This window comes from Melanerpes formicivorus, unplaced genomic scaffold (assembly GCF_026170545.1).
Source record: "Melanerpes formicivorus ecotype bairdi unplaced genomic scaffold, bMelFor1.0.p_v2 SCAF_126, whole genome shotgun sequence".
Lineage (NCBI taxonomy): Eukaryota > Metazoa > Chordata > Aves > Piciformes > Picidae > Melanerpes > Melanerpes formicivorus.
This window is the reverse complement of record NW_027142478.1, coordinates 879,749-895,643: the sequence shown is the minus strand read 5'-3', so window position 1 is coordinate 895,643 and position 15,895 is coordinate 879,749. Positions and strand designations below refer to the sequence as shown.

The 15,895-nt window shown below is 53.5% G+C and overlaps 2 protein-coding genes across 2 annotated transcripts in view; both read left to right on the top strand.

Moving 5' to 3' along the window:
- Positions 1–15,895, top strand: part of LOC137456464 (zinc finger protein 850-like) — a 262,080-nt gene that overhangs the window by 94,021 nt on the left and 152,164 nt on the right. The gene's annotated exons all lie outside the window — the stretch shown is intronic.
- Positions 4,127–5,981, top strand: LOC137456496 (zinc finger protein 883-like). Its single transcript, XM_068167961.1, has 2 exons — positions 4,127–4,149; positions 4,757–5,981. The coding sequence occupies exon 2, from the start codon at positions 4,758–4,760 to the stop codon at positions 5,979–5,981; it is 1,224 nt and encodes a 407-aa protein (XP_068024062.1). The 5' UTR covers positions 4,127–4,149; position 4,757.

The window sequence follows — 15,895 nt, the reverse complement described above, 5'->3', positions numbered from 1 at the left end:
CAGGGGTCAGGCTCTGGGCTTGGGGGTTGGTTCTTGAGCTTGGGAAGTGGTTCTGGCCTTGGGGGTTGGTTCTAGAGCTCAGGGGCTGGCTCTGAGCTCAGGAAGTAGTGCTGGCCTTGGGGTCTGGGTCTGAGCTCAGGAGCTTGTTCCCTGAGCTCAGGGCTGCTTCTGGGGCTTGGGGGCTGGCTCTGAGCTCAGGGGCTGGTTGTTGAGTTTAGGAAGGGTTTCTGACCTTAATTGCTGGTTCTCAAGCTCAGGGGCTGGTGCTGAGCTTGGGGGCTGGTTGTCGAGCTTGAGAAGTGGTTCTGAGCTTAGTTGCTGGCTCTGATCAGGCCCAGGAGCTGAGTCTGCATGTTAGATTTGAGTGTGAGCTTGGGGGCTGGTGCTGAGCTTTGGGCTTGGTACTTGAGCTTGGGAAGTGGTTCTGATGTTCACTGCTGGTTCTCAGGGGCTGGTGCTGGGCTCAGGGTTTCTTGAGCTTGGGGGCTGGCTCTGAGCTGCAAGAGTTGAGCTGAAGTGGCACAGTGCCCTGCAGAGGCAAAAGCTTTTCCCTGCCAGTCAGCCATTGGAATCCTCTCCCCAGGGCAGTGGTGGATTCCCCTGCAGGGCAGAGTTGGAAGGCTCAGCTTGGCAGGGGGCTGGGCCAGCTCCTTTCCAGTCCAGTGTCAGCTGGCAAGGTTGGAGCAGCTGAGCCTTGGGGTCCCTTGCAGCCTGGCATTGTGTGGCAGCAGAGCTGTGCTGCTGGTTTTGAGGGCACTTGGAAAGCTTCTGGAGCATTTGTGCAGAGTGTGCAAGACATCCCTGAGCCTAGCCACTCCCTCAGCTCTCTTCAGAATGAACTCTGCAGAGCTGGAAGAGCTTTCCAGGAATTTGGCAGAGGTTTGGAGGAGTTTGGAAGGGATTTTGGTTCTCCTCCTCCTTGTCCTCTTCCTTCTCCTCCTCTGCCTCATCTTTTTCCTGCTCTCCCTGGAGGCTACACTTAGACTCCTAGAATGCTAGAGTGGTTTGGGTTGGCAGGGAGCTGCAAAGGTGCTGCAGTCCAAGCCCCTCTGCAGTCATCAGGGACATCCTGCACTAGCTCAGGTTGCCCAGAGCCCTGTCCAGCCTCACCTTGAACCTCTCCAGGGCTGGGACCTCAAGCCCCTCCCTGGGCAACCTGTTGCAGTGTTCCAGCAGGCTCCTGGTGCAGAACTTGTTCCTCACCTCCAATCTCAATCTGCTCTGCTCTAGTTTGAAGCCATTGCCTCTGGTGCTGTCCCTGCAGGCTTTGCAAAGAGTCCCTCTGCAGCCTTCTTGAGCCCCCTTCAGGTACCAGAAGGTCACTCTTAGGTCTCCCCAGAGTCTTCTCTTCTCCTCTCCAGGCTGAACACCCCCAGCTCCCTCAGCCTGCCCTGGTAGCAGAGCTGCTCCAAGCCCCTGATCATTTTTGTGTCCCTCCTCTGGACCCTCTCCATCAGATCCATGTCCTTCCTGTGTTGAGGTCTCCAGAGCTGGCTGCAGTGCTGCAGGTGAAGTCTCAGCAGAGCCAAGTGCCAGGATGGCCTCTGTCCATCTCTGGCCATGCTGCTTTTGGTGCAGCCCAGGCTGCCCTTGGCCTTGTGGGCTGCAGGCTCCCCCTGTCTGTTCCTGTCCAGCTTCTTGTCCAGCAGCACCCCCCAGTGCTTTTCTGCAGGGCTGCTTCCTATCCCCTCCTCCCCCAGCCTGTCCTGATTGTGAGGATTGTGCCAGGCCAGGGGCAGGACCCTGCCCTTGCTCTTGTTGAAGCTCAGGAGGTTGCCCTGGGCCCCATCTGCAGCTTGTCCCCTTGAGCTCCTCCAACTTGTTCTGCAGGGTATTGCCTTAGGTTTAAGGAGCCAGAGAGGCTCTCTTTGAGCCTTGTGAAAGGAGTTGATGCCAAGCTGTGGCCAGAGGGTTGGATAGAATTGGGCAGTTTCCATGGCTGTGCTGTTCAGAGCTGCATCCTACAGTGCAAAGCATCCAATCCACAACAATCCATAGTGTGCCTGGGCCACGGGAGCCAAGCAACCTCCCTAGGCCAAAGCTTCCTCCAGAGCTCCACCAAAGCAGGCCAGAACCCCAGGCCCCAAATGCCTTCCCCCTCCCCCATGCCTCTCTGCCCCTCCTCCCCCATACCCAAGAGCTGCAGTTACAGATTCAGGTAGGCAGCTCCCAGGTGAGCCAGGCTGCTGCAGGCCACAGTTGCCAGCATTGCCAAGGCCTCAAAGCTCCTCTGCAGGGAGAGATCCCAGAAGCTGTTCCTGGGAGCAGAGAGGAAGGGCAAAGGAGGTTGGAGATCCTGTGCTGTTCCTTTGTAGAGGCCTTGTGGGAATGAAGTAAGCTAGATGACACTTTGTGGTGTCCCTCTGGACTCTGCTGTCCCTTCTGGAGGTCTCTACTGTCTGGTGTAAGACATCCTGGTGCCTTACACCCACCACAGGGATCCTCCTCCATGCTCTCATCCAGGGGCTTCTGTTGGGCCCTGTTGGCTGTGTAGATCAGCCCTGGTGATGCTGTGGGACCCTGGGGACTCTGAGAGGGCAGCAAGTGAGTGGAGATGGAGCAATGGATGGAGAGATGGAGAGTGAAGGCTGCAGGGGGTGGGAGGGCTTAGTTCAGCAGCTGTGTGACTCTGCCTGGCTCTGGCCTACAATGGTGCTGGCAGCAGCTGACCCCAGAAGCTCAAAGCCCCAAACCCTGCCTGGCTCAGGACAGTCTCCTGTCCCCTCCTGACATCCAGCACAGCCCAAGCAGGCACTCAGGGCTCCTAGCCACACAGCCCAGCCATCCCCCATGGCAGGAGTCACCTGAGGTCTCACTCCCTCTCTGTCCCCCTTCCTCTCATCAGTTGCTGCCTGAGGTGGCTGCAGGGGCCCTCCCCAGCCCTCATCTGTAACCCCCCCTTGGCTTGGTGCTGTTCTTTCAGCCCTCCAGCTGATCCCAGCCTTTAGTCTCAGGCCCCTTCCATTCTTGTGCTGCTGCTTCCAGCCCAGTTCCTTAGGTGCTTCCTCAGCCACAGCATTTCCCACTCCACCCTTCCAGCTGCAGTGGCAGTGGAGGTGGGGGACACAGGGCCATGGGAGAGCCAAGGCAGCAGGGCCATGGATGTGGTGGGACTGAGGGAAGGGCCTGGGAGTGGTCAGGCAGGAATTAGGCCTTGTCCCCCCAAGAAGGGGAGAGGATGCAGGGCCCAGGTGGCAAATGTGTGTGCAGGGAATGGCAGAATCTGGCAGCATTTGAGGAGGTGAAAGGAGTGAATTGTGCTGCAGCTCTGCCTGTGTCAGCTGGGAGATGAACAGCAGCCCATGGGCACTGTGCCCTCCCATCCAACCTCATTTTTCTCTTGGGGCTGTGGAGTGGCAGCTCCAGGAGAACTGCAAAGAGCAAGCTGAGAGAAATGGTCAGGGACAGAAGGAAGCAAAACTCTTTCCAGTGAGTCTCTTTGGACTGCAGGTGTGTGAAGGGTGCTGGAGGTGTGAGGTTTGGGCAGGAGCCAGGGACTCCTCCAGCATCCCAGTGAGGGCTGAAGAGGTTTAGCAAGAAGCTGCCCAAGTCCCTTCCCCCTTTGCTGCATCTGCAGAGATCATGAAGCTCCCTTTGTGTGTGTCCTGAGGGCTGCTGTGATCTTCTCTTGGGGAGTGGGCAGCAGAGAGATGTGTGCAGTGCAGAGCTGAGCACAGACTGGATGTGGTTGGGGCAGAGCCAGGGAGGAGAGCTGGTCCAGAGCAAGATCTGCTATCAAATGCAGCTGCAGGCAGCAGAGGTCTGGGCAGGCAGTGGGAGGAAGCTTTAGGCAAGGGCTGGGAGAGGCTGTGTGGAGGCAGCTGTGTTGTGGTGCTGGCCTGCAGGTGTGTGCTGGGGGCTGTGTGCTGGGCAAGGAGCTGAGTCTGCACTTGTTGAGGCCTCCCATCTTGATCAGCCCTGGCTGTGTGCTGTGGCTGTGCTGCTGGGCTTGGGAGCTGCCCCCAGCAAGGCTGAGCTGTGCTGCCTGGTCCTGGGCAGTGCTGAACCATCCCTTGCATATCAGTGCTCCCCTCTGAGCCCTTTTCTTCTCTGTAGCAGGAGCTGTGTCCCTCTCTCTCCATCATCCCTGCCCCTGTGTGCTGTGGAAGAGCAGACTTTGCAGATCTGCCCCTTGGAGCAGCCCAGCAGGTAAGGAACCCAGAGTGGGGCAACAGCAGGACCCCAGCCCCCAGAATCCTAGAGTCCCAGGGCACCTCCCAGCCTCCTCCACCTCCTCCTACCCACCACATTTCGCTCCTCCAGGGCCTCTGAGGCACATCAGCTGTTGGAGTTTGGGAACTCCCCAGGCTTGGGATCAGTTGTGTGGAAGGAGGTGATGTTTGTAGTTGGCACATGGAGGGTGGTGGGAGAAGGTTGGAGGTGGTTTGGTCTTTAATTGGTCAATGCTGCTGCCTCCATTGCCTGAGCCAGAAGAGATCAAAGGACAGAGCCTGGGCCAGGAACCACCCTGCCAATGCTACCAGGCTCGAGGAGAGTGGGACCAGACCACTTTTAAGTCCCAGGGTACCTCAGGGCACTGATCACAGGAACCTGGGGTCTCAGCACAGGTATTAGAGGTCTGAGCCCACACTGTGGCAGAAACTGAAGGTTTCTGCATTCTCTCCTCCAGCTGGGTGTTGGGAAGTGCTGGGAGTCAGGGACTGTCTTGTCCCAGGCAGGATGTGAGGTTTTGTGATCCTGGGCTCAGGTGCTTCCATGTTCCTAATCTCTCTGCTGTAACCCCTTCCTGCCACAGTATGGCCTCACAGAAGGACCCAGGCAAAAGCTGGGAGGAGAAGCAGCAGCCAGAGATGAAGTTCGAGCAGCCAAAGTGCAGCCTGGAGGGTGTTGAGAAGGAAGAGAAAGAGGACAAGATGGAGGATGGTGATGCTGAGGAGAAGGATGACTATGATAATGATGAGTATGAAGTGGTGGATAACCATGAGGATGAAGGTGATCAGGATGAGGAGGAAAAGGAATTTGAAGAGAATGAAGCCAGAGCAGGTCCCTCTGTGCCACCCAAGCAGCTGAATCAGTGTCCTGAGTGTGGGCAGAGCTTCCCACCTGGCTCAGAGCAGGTGAAGCACCACTGCCCTCACCCTGGCCCCCGGCCCTTCATCTGTGGTGACTGTGGCAAGAGGTTCAGCAAGAGCTCTGAGCATATCCAGCAATGCTGCACCCAGACCGGTGAGAGGCCATACAGCTGTGCTGAGTGTGGCAAGACCTTCACTCACAAATCTTCCCTCAGGCGGCACCGCAGTGTGCACAGCACTAAGTCCTTCCCCTGCAGGGACTGCGGCAAGCGCTTCAAACACAGCTCCAGTCTCACCATCCATCGCCGCATCCACACTGGAGAGCATCTGTTCCCCTGTGCTGTGTGCAGCAAGAGCTTTACCACGAGCACGGATTACATCCAGCACCAACTCATCCACAGCGGTGAGAGGCCGTACAGCTGTGCCGACTGCGGCAAGAGCTTCACCCAGAGGGGACACCTCACAGAGCACCGTCGTGTGCACGCTGGCGAAAAGTCTTTCAGCTGTGCTGAGTGCGGCAAGGCATTCCGACATTGGGGCACTCTCATTCAGCACCACCGCACCCACACTGGTGAGAAGCCTTTCACCTGTGCTGACTGCGGGAAGAGTTTCAGGCAGAGGGCGACTTTCAGTCGCCACCGCCACACCCACACTGTTGAGAAGTCTTTCACTTGTGCTGATTGTGGCAACAGCTTCAGCCGCAGAGACAATCTCATTCATCACCGCCGCAGCCACACTGGTGAGAAGGCTTTCACCTGTGCTGACTGCGGGAAGAGTTTCAGCCAGAGGAGCTATCTCAGTTGCCACCGCCGCACCCACACTGGTGAGACACCCTTCACTTGTGCTGCCTGCGGCAAGAACTTCACCCAGAAGCGATCCCTCAACAAGCACCGCTGCACCCACACCAGAGAGCAGGCTGCACAGGAGCAGAGGCATAACTCCACCTAGAATCTGTTGGGTAATTGTGACCCCTCTGAGAGGGCCTTTCCAGCACCAAAATCATCCCTTTTTCCTTTGCAGTTCTCAGGGACTGGGGGCACCAGCAGCAACAAACACCTCCTGCCCTTCTGAACACCAATTATTGCTAATGAGAACAATTACAGTGCTGAGTCAGCACAGCTGGAGCTCCCAGTGGAGCTGGGCAGGGCTTTGCCAGGGCTTTGTCTGGTTCTTCCCCAATGCTTTGTGTCTCCCTGGGGTAAGAAATCCTCTGTCCATTGACCAATTGTCTCAATAAACCCCAAAAGTTACCCAAATCCTGTCTGTTTGCTTTTAGTTCAGATACTGAACCATTTTGGCTCAGTAGCTGATCGGGACCGCTCGCCCGGAACCGCTCCGCTTAAGCTGTGAGTTTCTCGGGGTTTTTTTTTTGCTTTCCTTTCGGGGCTTCGTGGGTCGGGAGGACTGCTAGTAGGGGGAGGAGCCGGCAGGATCGTGCTCACTCGAGCCTGCACGGGTCACGGGAGCCTGACGTCAGCCATGGCAGATTTAAAAGCCGCCCGGGCTGTGCGCGCGGTGCCATTGTGGTTCAGTAGCTGTCTAATGGCTGGGTGACAAAAAAACAAACAAACAAACAAACAAAAAAAACCCACCCAAACACAAAAACCAAACCAAAAAAACAAATGTTGCATCATGGTCGTCACTCGGACGAAGGGTAAAAAAGCAGCATCTGCCCAGACAGAGCTGTTTCACCAACATGCTGGAGTCCAGGCTGTCAGCTGCAGAGAGTGCTTCAGCCTGGCACTTGGAATAGAGGGGGAGGGAGAGGACACCTGTGTCAGGTGTGAGCAGGTGAATTTTCTCCTCAGCATGGTGGCAGAGCTGAAGGATGAAGTGGCCGAGCTGAAGGAGGAGGTAGCTAGGCTAAGGACCATAAGGGAAAGCGAAAGGGAGTTAGACTTGCGGGAGAAGGCTCTGCAGATCTCCCCTGCTGAGGGAAGGGTTCCTGGAGGCAGAGAGGGATGGATACAGGTCCCTGCCAGGGGTGGCAAGAGAAATCCACCCCGACCCTCTCCTCCTCCTCCGCTGCCCTTGCATAATAAGTATGAGGCCCTGCAGGCTGAGGGCAGTAAGGATGAGAGGGCTGAGGCTGAGGAGCAGCCATCCAGAGGAGAGCCTAAGGCCAAGCAGACCCCACCAGCTGTAACGGCCAGCTCTGGGGGGAAGCCTAAGCCCAAGCGGTCCCCACCGGCTATAACGACTAGCTCCACAAAGAAAGGGAGAAGGGTTATAGTTGTTGGGGACTCTCTCCTGGGGGGTACTGAGGGACCCATATGTCGTCCTGACCCATCCCACAGGGAGGTCTGCTCCCTACCAGGGGCAGGGGTTAGGGACATTGCAAAGAGACTCCCTAAATTAATCCAGCCCTCTGACTATTACCCTCTGATGGTAATACAGGCTGGGAGTGATGAGATTGACAGGAAGGGCACCAGGGCAATTAAGAAGGAGTTCAGGGCCCTTGGACAATTGATTGATGGGGCAGGAGCTCAAGTGGTGTTCTGCTCAGTTCCCTCAGTGGTAGGGGTATACACTGAGAGGAATGGGAGAACCCACACCATCAACAATTGGCTCAGGGGATGGTGCCAGAGGCACAACTTTGGGTTCTATGACCATGGGACAACTTTCACTGCACCTGACCTGCTGGGTCCGGATGGGGTGCATCTATCTAGAAGGGGTAAGAGAGTCCTGGCACTGGAGTTGGCAGGGCTCATTAGGAGGGCTTTAAACTAGGTCTGAAGGGGGTGGGTGAGGCAATCGGTCCCTCTGCAGAGGTAAGAGTAGGGCGCAAGGTAGGGTCAGTTGAGAAGTCAGGAACCCAGCTGCGATGCATGTACACCAATGCACGCAGCCTGGGCAACAAGCAAGAGGAGTTGGAGGTCCTAATCCATCAGGGCGACTATGATGTAGTCGCCATCTCAGAAACTTGGTGGGACAGCACCCACGATTGGAGTGCTACAATGGGGGGTTACAGGCTCTTTAGGAGGGACAGGCAAGGGAGAAGAGGAGGAGGGGTGGCTCTGTATATTAGAGAGTCAATCTCTGCCACACAACTTGTGGTGGAAGATGAGGTAGTTGAGAGCCTGTGGGTCAAAATCAGAGGACAACCTAACAAGTTTGACATCCTGATTGGAATCTGTTACAGACCACCCAACCAGGATGAGGCGGCTGATGAGTTGTTCTACAAGCAACTGGAGTCTGTCTCAAGATCATCTGATCTTGTCCTTGGTGACTTCAACCTCCCAGATATCTGCTGGGAACTTAATTCAGCAGGGAGGAGGCAGTCCAGAAGATTCCTGGAGCGAATGGAGGACTGCTTCCTGACACAGCTGTTAAGCGAGCCTACCAGGGGACAGGCTCTGCTTGACCTGCTGTTCTGCAATAGGGAAGGGCTGGTGGGAGAGGTGATCGTGGGAGGCTGCCTAGGGTGCAGTGACCACGAGATAGTGAAGTTTTCAATATGCAGGGAGATTGGGAGGAGCACCAACAGAACCTCCACCTTGGACTTCCGAAGGGCGAACTTCAGCCTATTTAAAAAACTTGTCTGCAAAGTCCCCTGGGTACCAGCCCTCATGAACCAAGGGGTTCAGGAGGGTTGGACCTACTTCAAACAGGAGCTCTTGAAGGCACAGGAATTGGCGGTTCCCACGTGCCGGAAGGCAAGCCGGCGGGGAAGGCGACCAGCCTGGATGAGCAAGCAGCTCCTGGAGGATTTAAGGGGGAAGAGGAGGCTGTATCACCTTTGGAAGGAGGGGAAGGCTTCTCGAGGTATGTTCAGGGAAGCTGTTAGATTATGTAGGAATAAAATTAGGGAGGCTAAGGCCCAGCTGGAACTGAAGCTGAACACCTCAGTCAAAGACAATAAAAAGCATTTTTATAAATATATTAACAATAAGAAGAAGGGCAGGAAGAACCTGCACTCCCTAGTGGACCTGGAGGGGAACACAGTTACTGAGGATGAGGATAAAGCTGAGGTCCTGAACACCTTCTTTGCCTCAATGTTTAACAGCAAGGCAGGAGTTCAGGACGAGTGGTCTCCGGAGCTGGGCGTTGGGGTCGGGGAGCAGAGTAATACCCTGGAAATCCATGAGGAGTTAGTTCGGGACCTGCTGAGCCACTTGGATATCCACAAGTCCATGGGACCAGATGGGATCCATCCTAGGGTGCTGAGAGAGCTGGCGGATGTGCTAGCTAGGCCACTCTCCATCATTTTCCTCCAGTCCTGGCTCACCGGTGAGGTCCCAGATGACTGGAAACTGGCCAACGTGGTCCCCATGCACAAGAAGGATCGGATGGAGGAACCTGGAAACTCCAGGCCAGTCAGCCTGACCTCAGTGCCAGGGAAAGTGATGGAGCAGATTATCCTGGGGGCAATAACTGCGCACCTGAAGGATGGCCAAGGGCTCAGGTCCAGCCAACATGGATTCAGGAAGGGCAGATCCTGCCTCTCCAACCTGATCTCTTTCTATGATCAGGTGACCCGCCTGGTGGATGTGGGGAGGCCTGTGGATGTGGTCTACCTAGACTTCAGCAAGGCCTTTGACACCGTCCCCCACAGCAAACTGCTGACTAAGCTGTCAGCCCATGGATTGGACCATTACACTCTGTGCTGGGATAGGAACTGGCTGGAGGGCCGGGCCCAGAGAGTGGTCGTGAATGGTGCCACATCCAGCTGGAGGCCAGTCACCAGTGGTGTCCCCCAGGGATCAGTGCGGGGCCCTGTCCTCTTCAACATATTCGTTGATGATCTGGATGAAGGGGTAGAGTCAGTCATCAGCAAGTTTGCAGATGACACAAAGTTAGGGGCAGATGTTAGTCAGTTAGAGGGTAGAAAGGCTCTGCAGAGGGACCTCGACAGACTGGACAGATGGGCAGAGTCCAATGGGATGGCTTTCAACAAGTCCAAGTGCCGAGTGCTGCACTTTGGCTACGGCAATCCCATGCAGAGCTACAGGCTGGGGTCGAAGTGGCTGAAGAGCTCCCAAACAGAGAGGGACCTGGGTGTGCTGATCGACAGCCACCTGAATATGAGCCAGCAGTGTGCCCAGGTGGCCAGGAGGGCCAATAGCATACTGGCCTGCATTAGGAATAGTGTGGCCAGCAGGAGCAGGGAGGTCATAGTGCCCCTGTACTCTGCTCTGGTTAGGCCGCACCTTGAGTACTGTGTCCAGTTCTGGGCTCCTCAGTTTAAGAAGGACATTGAGACACTTGAGCGTGTCCAGAGAAGGGCAACAAGGCTGGTGAGAGGCCTTGAACATAAGCCCTATGAGGAGAGGCTGAGGGAGCTGGGATTGTTTAGCCTGGAGAAGAGGAGGCTCAGGGGTGACCTCATTGCCCTCTACAACTACCTGAAGGGTGGTTGTAGCCAGGAAGGGGTTGGCCTCTTCTCCCAGGCAACCAGCACCAGAACAAGGGGACACAGTCTCAAGCTGCGCCAGGGGAGGTTCAGACTGGAGGTGAGGAGGAAGTTCTTCACTGAGCGAGTCATTCGGCATTGGAACGGGTTGCCCAGGGAGGTGGTTGAGTCATCGACCCTGGAGGCGTTCAAGGGGAGATTGGACGTGGCACTTGGTGCCATGTTGATTGGGTGGTGTTGGGTGATAGGTTGGATGCGATGATCTTGAAGGTCTCTTCCAACCTGGTTTATTCTATTCTATTCTATTCTATTCTATTCTATTCTATTCTATTCTATTCTATTCTATTCTATTCTATTCTATTCTATATGAAGTATATTCTCATAGTGGCAAGTTTTTATTCTGAAGTGATCAAAAGATTTTGCTGTAATCCATGTTGATTCATTGTGGGGGGGAGTGGACTTTTGAGCTCAACTGAGCACAGACCACTGCATGCTAGCACCACATGTGCTCCAAATGGGTGAGGAACCACGGGCTGTAAGTCCCTGATGGAAGCTTGAGTGTGCCAGTGCATCTCTGTTGCTTCCAGACAAGCACTGGCTCACCCATCACCCCCCTGAGCCATGGATGTTTCTGTGGTGGCTGTTCAGAGAAGTGCTGAAACAATCTGTGTTCATTTAAGTCTGATAAATGCCCAATGTTTGTCAGGGAGACTACTGTGATATCCCATCACAGCCTGCCTCTTGGTCTGTAGATTTATAGCCTTAGCAGACATGTTGATTCTGTGAGCGAACTGCTTTGTCCACTCTTCCCTGTCAAAGTTCTCTATGAATGGAATCTTTTACTCCTTTCCCTCCCCTGACAAAGAATTTTTAATGAGGTAAGCTGAAGTAATTTTTCTTTCCATATTTTAGCGTGTTTTTGGAGAAAATGCATCTTCTCAAGTAGAAAGCTCCAGTTTACAGCTTTTCAGTTTACAGCTCAGCTGAAAAGTCCAGAAGTTAGACCAAAAAAAACCCCAAACCAACCCACCCCTCCAAAAACCCCCTGTGATTTTAGGCATGATTGCTTCTCCATGCGCCTTTCTGTGTATCATGAGGTCTGTAGTGACAGGTTGAACTTGATGATCTTTGAGGTCTTTTCCAACCTTATTGATTCTAGTCATGGGGTCTGTGTTGATAGGTTGGACTCGATGATCCTCGAGGTCCTTTCCAACCTAAGTGATACTGTGATACTGTGATACTGTGATCCAGGAGTCAGCAGAGAGGTACAGCACTGGCCAGTTCTCTCATTCTGCTATATCCAGGGCCAGCTGGACAGCTTTTCCCTCTGCGTACTGACTGGATTCACCTTCTCCATCCCTTGCTTCCGCCACTTGCCTTGTTGGGCTCCAGACAGCTGCCTTCCATCTCCGCTTGCTTCCTACAAGCCGGCAGGACCCATCTGTAAATAGAGCATAGCCCTTCTCATTGTCAGGGAGATCGTTATATGGGGGAGCCTCCTCAGCACGGGTCACTGTCTGCTCTGGTGGCATTCCCAAGTCAGCACCCTCTGGCCAGTTGATGATCACTTCCATGATGCCAGGGCATTCAAAGCTCCCCATCTGAGCTCGCTGAGTTATCAGGGCCATCCCCTTGCTCCAGGTGGCATCTGTGGCATGATGTGGGGTTGAGCCTCTCCCTTTGAACATCCAGGTCAGGAGGGGAAGCCTTGGAACTAGAAACAGTGGTGACTGAGACCAAATTACCTCAGAGGCAGCCCAGACACCCTCATAGGCAGCTAGGATTTCCTTCTCTGTCACGCTGTAGTTGGCCTCACAGCCTTTTTAGCCCTTCCTCCAGAAACCTAGGGGCCTGCCCCTTGTTTCAGCAGGAACCTTCTGCCACAAGCTCCACATAGGACCATTCTCACCAGCCGCAGTGTACAGCACATTCTTGATCTCTGGCCCAGTTCGAACAGGTTCCAGAGCCATAGCCTGGACCACCTCTTGTTTGATCTGGTCAAACGCCACCTGCTGCTCAGGTCCCCACACAAAATCATTTTTCTTCTTTGTTACATGGCAGAGAGGCTTCACAATTTGACTGTACCCGGGAATGTGCATTTTCCAGAAGCCTACAAGCCCCAAAAATGACTGTGTCTCTTTCTTGTTTGTGGGCTGCACCATAGTGACTACCTTGTTCACCACCTCCTGAGGGATGTGGCGACGGCCATCCTGCCATTGAACACCCAGGAACTGGATCTGCCTGGCAGGCCCTTTGACCTTGTTTCTTTTTATGGCAAAGCCAGCCTCCAACAGGATATCAATTATCCTTTTACTCTTCTGGTAAACTTCCTCTGTTGTGTCACCCCATACAATGATGTCATCAATCAACTGCAGATGCTCAGGGGCTCCACCTTTCTCTAAGGCAGTCTGGATCACCTCATGGCAGATGGTTGAGCTATGGACCCAGCCTTGAGACAACCTATTCCATTGATACTGTACTCCCCTCCAGGTGAAAGCAAACTGTGACCTGCATTCTTCTGCAATGGGAATGGAGCAAAAGGCATTAGCAATGTCACTTGTGGCATACCACTTGGCCGCCTTCGATTCCAGCTCGTACTGGAGCTCCAGCATGTCTGGCATGGCAGCGCTGATTGGAGGAGTCACTTCATTCAGGCCACAGTAGTCCACAGTCAGTCTCCACTCCCCATTTGCCTTCCACACTGGCCATATCAGGCTGTTGAAGGGGGAGTGAGCCTTGCTGATCACCTTCTGGCTCTCCAGTCATCGAATCAGTTGGTGTATGGGGTGCAGAGAGTCTGTTGGTCCTGGATTGCCTGCGATGTACTATGTGAGAGGCAAGAGGGAACTTCAAATCCTGCCTCTTATGGCTGCCCACTACAGAGGGCTCATCCAACAGCTCAGGTGTGGTAGAGAGCTGTTCTTTGCCTGCAGTCTCCACAGCTGCCACCCCAAACGCCCACTTGTGCCCCCTAGGCTCCTTGAAGCATCCCTCCTGCAGAAAGTCAATGCCAAGAATGCAAGGTGCATCTGGACCAGTCACTATGTCGTGCTTTCCCCATTCATTCCCGGTCAGGCTTATCTCAGCCTGCAGTACAGTCAAGTCTTGTGAGCCTCCTGTGACTCCTTAAATGCTTATGGGCTCAGCCCCTTTGTACCTCGATGGTATCAGGGTGCATTGGGCCCCTGTGTCCACCAGAGCTGGGTACTTCAGCGCTTCTGAAGTGCCAGGCCATTTCATAAAGACATTCCAGGACACTCTGTTGTCCCTGGCCTCCACCTGGCTGGAGGTATGGCACCTCTAATAGTGGCAGCGATGCCCACACTCGTCACATGGTCCTGTGTTACTAGGGGAAGGGTCTCTTGAGCGAGAGGGACCACTCCAGGAAACTGGGGCAGCCCTTCTGGATGAGTTATCCCCAGTGTGGCCACCTTGCAGTTCCCACACTCTGTCCTAGAGGGCAGAGGTGGGTTGGCCATGCCAGGTGTCCATGTCCTCTCCATGGTCACAGAGGATCCTTCACAGAGACCCCCTTGACATCCTCTGATTGGCTTGCTGGGTTCTGCGAGGTCCTAGGCCCCTCTAGTGTGACTTCCTCACCATCCCTGCTTGTAGATGATTTTTGCCTCCTATTCCTGCGTGTGGTGACAGGTGCTAGAGAAACTGCATGGGCAGGAGCTTCAGAAGTTACATGTGGAACTGCTGGTGGTGGGCCAAACCCTTGTGCCTGGGGCTCAGGCTGAGATCTGGCACACTCACTACAACCCAACCCTTCCCTCTTTGTGTTTGCACAGTGCTTGCAGTGCTCACAGCACACACCCACCCAGTGGTTGGAGCTTACGAAAGACTGCCTTGTCCCTCTGCAAAGAGCTCTTCATGGGTTAGCTCTTCCCCCACCCAACATGGTCACAAATGCCCCTATAAGGATTATGTTTAAGCATAGAGAGCATATTGCAATGTAAGGCAATTTTCCATCCCTGCTTGGAGATGATTATTGTTTCCTTTTCCTGCGTGTGGTGACAGGTGCTAGAGAAGCTTCGTGGGCAGAAGCATCAAGGTTTAAGTGTGGGTCTGCTGGTGGTGAGGCAAACCTTTGTGCCTGGGGCTGAGATGGAGCAGCCCTTTTCACTGGGCAGAACTCACTCAACCCAACCCCTCCCTCTTTGTGTCCCTGTTTACAGTGCTTACAGTGTTCACAACATCCCACCCCTCAGCCATCAGAGCTTACAAAGGACTGTATCCTGCCCCTTGTAGGTCTGCATAGAGCTCTTAATGGGTTAGCACCTCCCCCCTCTCCACACAGTGGAGTGAATGCTGTTATGATTATTACATTTATAAATAAAGAATATATTGTTATAGAATGCAGTTTCTCCACAAAGACATTTCTGTCTACAGGGTTAGTTTCATAGCCTGCTTCAGAAACATTCTCTATGTCAGAGAAGTTTCACTGCCAGTGAAATTCATAGAATTTAAGAGGTCCATTCCCAATTGCATTGGGAAAGTGTTTATCCAGTCAAGCAGCATCTCTGTCATCAACCAAACCATGTGACATGGGTCCAAAAGATCCAGCCAAAAACCTATGCAAAAGCCTGGAACATTAGAGTCTTCAAGATCAACATCTCTGCCTCCAGTCCTCTCTTTCCGAAGTGCTGGTGTTGGAGCACCAAAATATTGTGGTGGTTTAAGCCTTCACTGGACTTTAATCTACCAAAGAAAGTAAATAACCTGGAGTCAGTTTGGAAGTAGAAGTAAACTTTTAAACAAAATATATATCTATAGCAATAACAGGGTGTGGTGGGTGGAAGGGCAAGGCCAAGAAGCCTCCTCCCTTCCCCCTTGTAAAGTGAAAGGGAAAAAAAAAATTGAAGGGAAAGGAAAAAAAAACCTCACAAGCTGAATTAGCAAAGCGGTGGAGCTATATTTACAAAGCAACGTAGGGAATGCAGGGGATTATTTACAAATTTACAATATCTACAATATATACAAAGATATACAACAGAGTAACACAGAAATGAGAGTAACCCCTCTCGGCAGAGAGGGGGGTTCCCCACCTCCGCTCTTCCCTCTCTTCCCCCCCCTTTCCCCAGAGAAAGAAAAGAGAGGGAAAAAAAGTTAGAAGCAGTTTGTGTTAATTGGAAAGGAGTTAATATACAGGCCTGGTATCTTGTTTTCAAGGCTGAGGCCTTGGCAGAAAGCCCAGCACAGGCAGAGCTGCTGCACGAAGCAAAGACGGAAGCAAGACTGAAGATAAGGTGCTGGAAAAACCCAGTATAGTCCCAGCTCAGAAGGTGCTTCCTCCCACTCGTCCAATGAAATTAGTTTAGACTATTCCTTCCGTTTACCAACTTCCGTCCACCATATTCTCTTTCTTAAGGGGGCAACGTCAACCGGCCACAGTCCACCCCTTCTAAACAATTTCATTGGCTGTTCATACTGTCCATCCAATCCAAAACGATATTTACAGTTCGTGAGTAAAGTTCATAGTCCATTCCGGCTATGCTCAGATGTA

Coding starts and splice junctions, on each gene's coding strand:
- LOC137456496 (XM_068167961.1), top strand. CDS start 4,758: ATGGCCTCACAGAAGGACCCAGGCAAAAGCTGGGAGGAGAAGCAGCAG.